The following is a 10,833-nucleotide window of genomic DNA, read 5'->3' as shown; positions in this document are numbered from 1 at the left end:
CATCTTGCCACTGCAGTGACTTCATCACTAACAAAGCCTGCGTGCATTAAAAAAAATTCAAAGGTACAAATCTGAATGGGTGCCAATATTTCGGCGCACTGAAATTTAAATCAACTACAACAAGATGCGCACTACGTAAGAATATGTTATTAAATAAACATAGGAAGGCTGCTGATGAATTTGTCTCAGAATGTTTTTTGAATTGATCGTTTAGAGCAGTGATTCCAAAATTTTTCCAGGCTGGTGCCCCCTTTGGCTCCCTAGTGAATTTCTAGCGCCCCCCAAAGACACATATGTATATAAACATACGCATCTTTCTTGACATTTAGTACGCTGCAATTTTAAAAGATAAAGGCTAAACACAAATGTGTATTTCACAAATAGAATTCCATTTGGTGAACCAATATATTTTTCAGCTGTTTTAACTGTTTCAGCACTAGAAACCTATGACGTCTAAGGCAAATTTACAGCCGCGGACTCGTGGCCAGTCTCACGACCAATCTCCAAATTCAATTATCAAATAATATGTCCAAACTTGATGAACGCAGCTCAATGAAACTTGGAACATGTATCCAACAGAACCTAACGGTGATGTTTAGATCGTGAAAATTTTTTGAATTTCACCTTCATTCATGAGTTATATTGCGATACAGGCCGAAGTTCGCAGTGCTCTAAGAATTTCTTCCAAACTACTGAACAGATTTGAACGAAATTTTGAATATACATTCTTAACTACAAAATGGTAATTTTTAGCTTCTAAAATTTTTTCGATTTACCTTCGTTTGCGAGTTTTTCTTCATTTCACCGTCATTCTTGATTTCACACTTCCTTATATTCGGCCCATATCTCCGGTTAATTTGTCGCTTAAATTCGCGGCGATCAAGAAATTTCTTTTAATCTAACTACTGAACAGATTTCAACGAAACTTTGGATATAAATACCTAACCTCCCAGCGGTGATGTTTAGCTCGTGACAATTTTTCTATTTTGCTTTCGTTTGCGAGTTATACAGATATAGGAGAAACGACCGGCTTTTCTACCGGCCGGTTTAATAAAGAGCCGTATACGTATAGCCGTATAACTCTCAAACGAAGGCAAAATAAAAAAAAAATTGTAACGAGCTAAACATCACCGTTGCTGAGGTTAGGTATTTAAATACTAAGTTTCTTTCAAATCTGTTCAGTAGTTTGGAAATTATTCGATTACAGCGAATTTAAGCACGTATTCCTGTTTAAATCACGAATGAAGATGAAATGAAAAAACTCGCGAACGAAGGCACAATCGCAAAATTTTCACGAGCTAAACATTACCGTTCGGTAGTTATGACTGTAAATTCAAAATTTCGTTCGAATCTGCTCAGTAGTTTGGGTTGTAATTCCTTGATCACTGAGAATTTCGGCCCGTATTGCCATATAACTATGGCCAAAACAAATGAAGATAAAATTTACAAAATTTTCACGAGCCAAACATTACCGCTAGATCCTAATGAATACGTGTACCAAGTTTCATCGAGTTAAGTTAATTAGTTTGAGAGATATTCCTTCATCATTGAATTTGGGATTTGGCCGTGAGGCCGGCCCTTAATTTGTCCGAGACGTAAACCCAGGAGAGGTTGAAAAAACAGATCTGGATGATAAAACCATCGCTGGGAGTCATGTGCAGCACGTGTTGTGTACAAATCGGCAAAAAACACGCTGGAACTTCTGACTTCGACTGCGGACTATCGCCCCCCTACCGCCCTCTTCTTCCTTCCCCCCCCCCCCAAAAATCTTTCGACCGCCCCCAGGGGGGCGATATCGCCCACTTTGGGAAACACTGGTTTAGAGTATTCACTATTATATCTAGATAGCGTCTCATTAGTAAACTCATTGATACAATAATTATTACTTCAAATTGTTCAATTTGGATGATGATTAATGAATTGTGATAAGTTGAGCCAGTTCCTCCTTTGCCGTTAAATAATAATGAAAAGATCCGCGAAACCAGTCATTGAATTGGAAACAAGGCCTTAATTTCATTGAAATTTGAACTTCAACCTGAAGACGAATTTTTTTTAACGAACTCTAGTTGTTTTGAATTTCAAGAATTCCTAACGAAGTTTTCGCTAATTAATTCTCAGTTTCTTGAGTAAACAAATTCGGTTTTTACAAATGGAATTGCGGTTCAACTTTTAAAATAATTGGTCAATTTCAAATTTGTTACAGGTAAAGTACCAGTCTACTTTCGAAATCCCATAAGTTTAAAGCAGAGTTTTTTGTTAATATAATTATAACGATGTTATATCGTCATAATTTCGCTCGTAAGGAGGAAATGAGCAAACCTTGGAGACGGTTCCAGACCACGTTCTGACTCAGCGTTACTTCGCTCTGTGCGGACGCGCGAGTTCATTTGATGGCAGGAAAATCTGCAAACCGTAGGAGGAAAACCGTCGCTCCTTTCCCCTTTGGAATCTGAATGGGAAATCTACGCAAGTTAAGGCGTCAAAGAGCGTTAGCGGCAGATTTATCGACATCGTGAGGTTCTTCTCGAATAGAAGTGAAAGTGGCCAACACAGTATGAATTACGCATCAGTACTTCTTGTCCGGGTCAAAGAGTCCGGGGCAGATTAATCTGTGGTGGTGGAGAGCCACAACACTAGGCTAGAAAAAAGTCTTGCCTAATCTTCTTTGCCATTGCGTAGAAAAGAGTAGAAGAGTAGTGAGCATAAAAGCCTTTTATGTGGAAGGCATTCGAAGCTACAGTATTGTGTGTAATGAGCAAAAGCCGTACCATAGACCAAGGTCCACGAAAGTGAACAAGTATTTTTTTCTCATATCATCCACAATATTTATACTTCAATCATAAGACAAACAAAGTTTAAAAAAAGTATTTTACACTGTAATATATGAAAGAAACCCCAAAATTAGTAAAATTTTAAGCATTTTGGATACATTGCACCAAGTCTGGAACTATGATCGACCGTGCATTTTACAATTGATGAAAGCTGTCTTAAAACGTAATCATTTCCAATCTAAGGCACAAAACGTAATTTATACGATAAAATTGCGATCAATGAATCATTCTTCCATAAAATTGAACGTAGTGAAACCAAAAGCATAAAACAGTTAAAGACCTAAAAAAAAGTAGTAGGCACATTTCTTAATTGAATATTCTTATATTCAAACGGACACATGACGTTGGCACCACTTCGATTACGATTTGATATCAGGTTACAAAGTTGATCAACCAGAATTCAGCGTCAAATCCACCATGATAAGTTATCAATACAGTTTGGGACTCGAGACAACAGGAACTCAACATTGAACCAACGTCGATTTTCAATTGGTCGATGTTGATTGAATTTCCACCATATATTCAACGTTAAGAATTCTACCAAATCCAGGTTGTCGGGATACAACTAAATTTCAAGGTTGAACTGACGTCATTGCATTATTGCAGCATTGGATTATGTCTGAAAATCACCAATTCGTATAACGTCAGTTCTTCAACCAGCTATTTTGGAGTTAAATTTCAATAACATTTAAATGTTTACCTGAGACCGCAGCACTAACGTTTCAATTTTCGGCTGCAGTGAGCATGTACACCGCTTCGGCTTGGCCTAAAGATTAAACAACTGCTGATTAGGTGAATGTTTTTCACGAGAAATAGTTAGATGTCGTGATCAACCGGATCTTTAATTCATAACTTTTTTACAGCCCTCTATCAAACATAGTATGTAGTTTTATCTCTATGTTCCAAGATAAGAGGGCATGGAGACATTAAGATGCGTGTTCACGGGGCCAGTGCCACTAGTGGCGACCACTATAACTTTAGAATACGAACCACCTCTATTTACGACACCATGCTAGTGGCCTCGTATTCAGGCGATATTGGCCAATTACGGGCCCAAAGTTTCTTCATACGGAGGAGCTAAATACTCCATAATAAGTAACGGTTAGAATTTGAAAATTGCTGTAACCACCACTAGTGGCCCGTGCACAAGCGAAGCCACTAATATGAGCACATGTACTAATGGCCCAATTCGAATGTACCAACATCGTCCCGACTTTCCAACCCTCATCACTCGCAGCGGCACAACACCTAATAGTGATGTAAAACAATAATGCATTTCATAACATACACCTACAACCAAGACCCATCACAGCCTCAGGCCCCATTTCCGTTATAATCACCGCATCTAGAGGCCCCATTCATACACCCATAGCGTCAATAGAGCAAAATAAAGCATACAGACACCTCGATCATATACAGGCATGGCAGTACTCCATCAACACTTTGGAAACACAATCAGATCTCGATAAATTCTGGTCTTCTCTAAAACGCCTGCTAGAGTCCAACACCAAACAAAGTGGCACATACATCAAACACAACAACATCCAACACGACACACCAGAACAAGGAGAACCAATCTTTCTCATACAATTAATGATACACAACTTGGTTGCTGAGCCATGGTAGCGTGTGGCATGACTCCACCTCATGGCAGAGGTGGAGTCATCGATATATGAGTACGTTATCATAGTAGAGCGTGCATTTGAATCATGACAGTGAATTTGACATCGTTATAACGAGCGCGTTATCGCATAATAGGGTGTGAGAAGCTATCGTAATTTACACTAAGACATGGGATGTTGTACATTTATAGCTAAATGAATTTCACAATGTCGCCGCCTGATGTAGCGAACGAGTCGATCATTTACATTTTGAAACTGAATGCTTGCTGTAATAGGGATAAGTTATGTTCAACCTGCGACCAGGTTCCAAAAAATCTTTGGTTAGCATCATTAAACTTGTGTAGCTTCTTCTCCAGGTCATAAATATTCTCAGTAAATTTTATTACTTGTTTAGATACCTATTGAGTGAGCCTTGCATTGTTTAGCAATGCGAAGAGCGTCATTTATATTTTTAGCTATAATTATCCAGTGATCAACGAAACCATCGTTTATCAGGCGCACATGCACAGCGTCCATGACAGTGATCATTTACTTCGAAAAACTTCCCTATATGGGCTGTATTTCATTTAGACACGAGGAAGTTTACTGGTCTTTCCTGCTTGCTCGACCAATTGAAATGGCGAGTTGGATTAAATTATTCATTCTTTGGCCCATGCCTCCGAGGCCTCACTCTTTCTTCAGTGGCTTCATAGCCCTCTGCGGGCAGCATGTACTTGGATAGGAGGTAAAATAAAGGACAAGATTTCTTGTCAATAATATAAACTATTTTTCTTTAATTTTCGACATATTGAGTTTCATTTTGTTCACGTGAGCACTTGCGAACTGATGGCAGCATTACTTTATTCCTATGTTGAGATATTACAAATTACGCTTAACATTTTTACCCCTTACCAGCAGGAATAAAATTGAAGGTTGGCGTTGTCGAGGTACGCATTGCCTCTTGGGGAAGATGTGGCTGTCTCTCGTCAGCTTCCTAATACTGGGGATCGTTGGCTTGCACATCAACAAAACGCAGAATGCCCTCAGCGTCGAAGTTGCGAACTCGTCAGTTTATTCTTTAGGAGACACTAATGATGACTTGTATATGATCTATTAATGGATTCCCGATATGGTGACGTCATATTGAATTGTAAATTTATCAATTAAACCGTGAGGTTGTTATCAGGAAGTAATTTAGAGAATAATTCATAGACAAAATTTGATTTGCCGTGTAGGGTCACATGGATACCTGCTTTGAGGAAAATTCAAACTGAAATTTTTTGAAATTGTTTCTTTCAATCGCACAGGGTCTTTGGAATTCAGCTCGAGTCTGCCCAATCTGGTCATAGAATTTTGGAAGAAGTTCGGCTAATGAGGAGAAACGGGTGAGAAATATTTATATAACATCTATACTAGAATATATGCGATTCTATTGCCTAGTCTACACAATCAACATTTGACACAATTTCGTAAAAGAGACGGAAAATATTATTCAATAATGATATTGATAATGTAAATCTAAAGACACGGAACGATATTTCTTGTATTAAAGTAGAATTTTATCAGTATTGCTAATATTAATCTCTAGTGCCAGTATGAGATATAGCTTTTAGGATTAACTATTGTAATCATGACATGAAACATAAAATTGATGTGTAATATTTAGATTCGATATCTCCAGAGGCTGGTACTCTGATCAGCGTGGAAAAGGTTCGCATCAAAATGAATCTCTTGACTCATCAAAACAAAAGGTGAGTGATTAACCTTCTTTTCGTGCCCAAAAATACATCTATATATTGAATTCATATCGATTTATGGAAATTTTGATTTGATGGATAAAATTTAGAGGTGTCAAAGTGAGCGATTTCATCCATTATTTTTAGTCAGTTGTTGTGACCGCCCCACCAGGGTAGCATTATACATGTTTATTTTGAATAGGCACTGTTCGTATCTTATTTTAAATACTTCGTCTTTGAATAAGCCTTAGCGCTTGGAATGAACCGGGTATATAGTTCTCGTTACAACATTTACTGTGGAGCCAGATTTTTGATAGGTTAGGCAGTCGATTGCACGCTCTCATGTGGTATGCGCTGTCTTAACGGTCGTCAAAGTAAAGGCGTTGTTTTTATCTTTCGTGTACTACCAAACTAAACGACCACTTAGGCTTTTGTGTGGTGGTCGCCGCGTTGAAATTGCGGTATATAGCGCGTGTGCCACGACATAGTTTCCGATGTACATAGAATCGACAAGATCTGGAATGTTTTAGAACAAGGAGAAAACTTTGAAACAAATTCATTCAGCAGCATTTAACGTGTCTTCAAAATATTTTTAACAGAAAATGGTCTTAATAATTATTACTGCTACCTAAAAGATCACAATTATGCTCTATGTAACTTTGAAATTTTAAATGAGGCTATAATTTTGCATAATATAGTGACACCATAGCAGAATATAAATATGATTTGAAAAAAGAATTAGTTTTAGATTTGTGCTTCTGGGAAGGAAACAGCTCATCGGATTATGTAGAATCGAGAAAAATCTTTTCACACTTAAAATGTAATTTTCTATTTGCCTGCAAAGGAGGGTCTGGTGATGTTAGTAAAGAACCCGGCGACGCTTCAGACAACCTTCTCAAAGGTGACTTCTTTGAAAATACTTAGCACAATATCAAAAACTAAATTTTGTTCATCTCATGAAATACTCTACTTTGTGCGCAATTTCTGTAGCGATAGATGACTTTTTGTTCGCTTTACTATTACTCATTTGTTATTTTACCTGATAAAACGCTCCCAGGTTTTCCGCACGAACGAGTTGTTCGGCTTCTATATGGACGTGCAGTGGCACCTGAGGCGGATACAGAACGGCAGTTTAATTCTTTTCGTGGTGTCAGCCTCCGGCACTGCAGGACTCAGGGACGCTGCATCCGATTTTAGTGCCGTAGGATCACTCATAGGACATCATCTGCCAGCGGGCGCTCACTGGGTCTGGGTCTTCGTCAAGGGAGGAAGAACATTGCTGGAAACTGCCGTTCTGGACAAACCAAACTCGGTTTTAGGACATCTTCACATTCCAAAGGCACAACTTGAACAGAACACTGCCCTCGAAATTTTTGATGAGAAACGCTTTAAATTTTGCCGAAAATACGATTCAATGGGTGAATTTTGCGATTTCGATTATCAGAGACCACTTTTGAATTCGGACAAACGTTACGAGATTTTAACAGGAATTCCTTTCATAATAACAGCCGGCAACCGTCCTGACTATTTATTTGAATCTCTTACGTCATTGATGAAGTCGCCGGGTTTTCAACCGCAAAACCTTCACGTTCTAATAGGTGGCGATTGGCCACAAACGGAAGACCTATTAGATATTTTTAACTTTACCTACTCAATTATTCCCATTAGAGGAGAGGGTAATTTCATGCGTTTTCTTTACTACCGTCAAGTTTTCTCTTTCATTGTTGAAAACTTTCCGCTTGCTCCTGCTGCGATTTTGATGGACGAAGACGTTCGAGTATCTCCAGATTTCTTTTCGTACTTTGCTCAAGTCTTACCAGTATTACTTGAGGATGATTCTCTTTTCTGTGCCACTGCATTTGGGCACTTAGCCATGCCAACGTTATTCTCTCACAAGGACAAAGTACGAAGAGGAGATATGCAAGTTGGTTGGGGCTATGCAATTAAACTAACTGCCATTAAGGAAGCTTTACTAAGTTGGCCGGCAGACGGCAAAAGCGACCGGTTTTACGACAGCTGGCTGTATTATGAACACATCGTGCAGGGAGAATGTATCTTCCCAGAAGTGAGTAGAGTAATACATTTTGGAATAGGCCTGAATGCTGTCGGGACAAGACTTGAAACTTATGATCTAGTAATAGACATGGAGACCGAGTCTGGAGTACATCTTACAAATATCATGGACATCCCCTTACAAAATTGGAAACTATCCTTGAAGAAAATTTTGGAAGATTCCACCTTGATTTACGGGGATCCATGCGAGAAGAATTTCTTCACAGAGCGTAAAAACGGTAGCTACATTTTTTCATACCGGTGCGAATCGAACTCAACGGATTTCACGAAAAATTTAATGCTTGCTGGTGACTGCGCCTGCAAACTAAGTTTTGTCTCGACAGAATTCGGGTGGCATGATGGCGTTACTTTATTGAGAGTCAAGCCTGGAGTTGACATTTACTTTCTCGGAGTCCCACATTCATCATATAGTTACTTTGCGGTAAATGAGTCCTTAATTTGGGACTTCGAAAAACTGTCAAACGAAAGTCAATACAAGATTTGGGGATACGTATCATTTCCATATCAGAGAAGTGCATGGAAAGTGATGACAGACCTCGAGAGACAAGAATTTCTGAGAGCATTTTTAGGCGAAGGTAAAGAAATGTAAGCACCCAAGTTAGCACAAATTGTGCTTTTGATTGTTGAAATGGCATATTGCTCACACTGAAGGTCAATGTTGGGACACGTGGCGTACGTAGTAAATAAAGTGATGAAAGGAACCAGAAGCCCAGGTCGCTTTCCGTTAATTCTCCAGGCAGAAACTCCCGAGAGAGAGGCAGGGTAGATTAGAACCCTTGATATAAGCTGGTCTTGAACTCGATACAATCTTGATCAAAATTGTAGTGCACAGTGGTAACACTGGCAACACTATAATTGCACTTAATTGAACATGGATCAGCTGTCGAGCCATGTTTATGAGATAGAGAAGTTGCTGGTATGTGTAGAGCCTTGTTCTCCACATTCTTATTATTTGGCAATTATATTGAATATCACGAAATTACACAAACATTCTGTTAAAATTCGTGGATTTCTATTTTTATCTGCTCAAAGTTGTAATTCGGTCAATTATTCTTTCTAAGGGCATTTCTGTTTCGCAGGTTATCCATGTTTGTTAATATTAAGAAATTTTCTCGTTAACTCGAACTTTACCTCGCCTTAGGTAAGCCACATTGACGAATTCCTAAAGTATGATACGTAATGAGCTATGTAAGAATATTGCAAGGAAAGTAAGATTTCATTAAATTTAAATAATTACTTGACTCGTCTTCATGTCCTGTTTAAGATTTGGGGAGTGAAAAAAGATTGACCAAATGAATTGGTTTTGATTTACTTGAACGTCGGCCCATCAATAAACTATGTTGGGCCAATTTGACCGAGTCATGCTTACACTGGGTTGCATGCACATTGCTTTGCCATGTGTGAGTCATGTTGGTCCTACGCGGAAAACGTGTGCTATCTGCAGGAGGCCGTCGACACGCTTAACGTGGCAATGGTCGGACGACACCTCAGAGATCAGCCATCGATGCTCAACTGAGAGCGTTCGTCTACTGCACACAATATTTGTCATTGTACAACTGGTGACTTAGTGTGGAGATTGGTAGTCTAACACGACGAGGCATGGCATGTTAACTCGGCGTTGCTGGAGCAGCTCACCACATGATAGTAACTCACAGTCACAACGCTACCTTGGCAATGCAAACCGGCGAGAAAAAGTGGTGGAGTCATTTTCCCCTGATCGAGTGCTTAATTTAATAATTTATCACGATCTGAGGTTGGCACCATGTGAGAAATTTTGCATTTGACACCTATTATTTGACTCCCGTGATCTTTAAGTTTATCATTTAATACAGTATTCATCATCGCCTTTCATAGGCCGCAATGGAGGCTTCTTTTGTTAAATCGGTAAAGAGAAATTGAAGTCAAAAGTCGAGCGTGAAACGTTGGGGTCGTTCTGCTATATGCTGAACTGCGAGAGGTAGTCAGTGCAGGGACAGCTTAGTTTTGACTTCATTTTTCGACAACCTTCTCAGTACAATCTACAGCTGTTCCGTATTCATCTTGTAATGAAAATTTTCTCATGGTTGCCTTCAAATTTCGTTCTTTGTTACTTATGTTTTGCACAAGGAGGCTTAGTTTCCTAAGTTTCTCAATACTTCTTGCTAAATTATTTATATTTGTTAGAAGTGGAAATCTACTCGAGTTTGCCCACCTTAAAGTTCGAATTTAAGAAGCTCTTGTTACAGTAAACAAATTCATGTCAAAGCCGCTCGACAAGACCAAGCGGCACTATGAATTGATTGAAAAATTCAATGTGAATTCACTCAAATTACGTTTGCATAACATTCTTACAATTCATGAACTTGTGCGTCAATAGGTGGCGACTTCCATTACAGTTGTATACTTGCTGCCTACAGTGGTTCACAAACATTTTCAAATATAATTAGAACCTCACACTATTCGACCCATCTTCGATAGGTCGAATAGTGTGTAATATCTTGTATAGTGTATAGTGACCCAGGTAATATCTTCGACCATGTCTACATATTACCTGGAAGAATATCATTGCATTTTTGACGTGGAAATCGAACATCGCTGCGGTACGCGATAAGA

At 38.9% G+C, this 10,833-nt stretch overlaps 1 protein-coding gene across 3 annotated transcripts; it reads left to right on the top strand.

Annotated features, from left to right (window-relative positions):
- The first annotated feature begins 5,113 nt into the window (after positions 1-5,113).
- LOC125177699 (protein O-linked-mannose beta-1,2-N-acetylglucosaminyltransferase 1-like) lies at positions 5,114-10,065 on the top strand. Of its 3 annotated transcripts, none has more exons than XM_047879937.1 (6): positions 5,114-5,177; positions 5,351-5,497; positions 5,740-5,817; positions 6,099-6,183; positions 7,013-7,069; positions 7,226-10,065. In XM_047879937.1, exons 1-6 carry the CDS (start codon positions 5,161-5,163, stop codon positions 8,828-8,830), a joined length of 1,989 nt encoding a protein of 662 aa, XP_047735893.1. In that variant the 5' UTR covers positions 5,114-5,160; the 3' UTR covers positions 8,831-10,065. The 3 variants fall into 3 exon arrangements, with proteins under 3 accessions (XP_047735893.1, XP_047735892.1, XP_047735894.1); XM_047879936.1 differs by having other exon boundaries at positions 5,348-5,497; XM_047879938.1 differs by having other exon boundaries at positions 5,348-5,497; positions 6,114-6,183; positions 7,226-10,064.
- The last annotated feature ends 768 nt before the right edge of the window (positions 10,066-10,833 follow it).

This window comes from Hyalella azteca, unplaced genomic scaffold (genome assembly GCF_000764305.2).
Source record: "Hyalella azteca isolate HAZT.00-mixed unplaced genomic scaffold, Hazt_2.0.2 contig4235, whole genome shotgun sequence".
NCBI classification, from domain to species: Eukaryota; Metazoa; Arthropoda; class Malacostraca; order Amphipoda; family Hyalellidae; genus Hyalella; species Hyalella azteca.
Note: the sequence above shows the minus strand (reverse complement) of the source record. Positions and strands in the feature narration are given on the sequence as shown.

Excerpts from the sequence above, each read along its gene's own strand:
- LOC125177699 (XM_047879936.1), top strand. Across the intron at positions 6,184-7,012 it reads TTGACTCATCAAAACAAAAG|GAGGGTCTGGTGATGTTAGT; the intron begins GTGAGTGATTAA and ends TTGCCTGCAAAG. Across the intron at positions 7,070-7,225 it reads TTCAGACAACCTTCTCAAAG|GTTTTCCGCACGAACGAGTT; the intron begins GTGACTTCTTTG and ends AAACGCTCCCAG.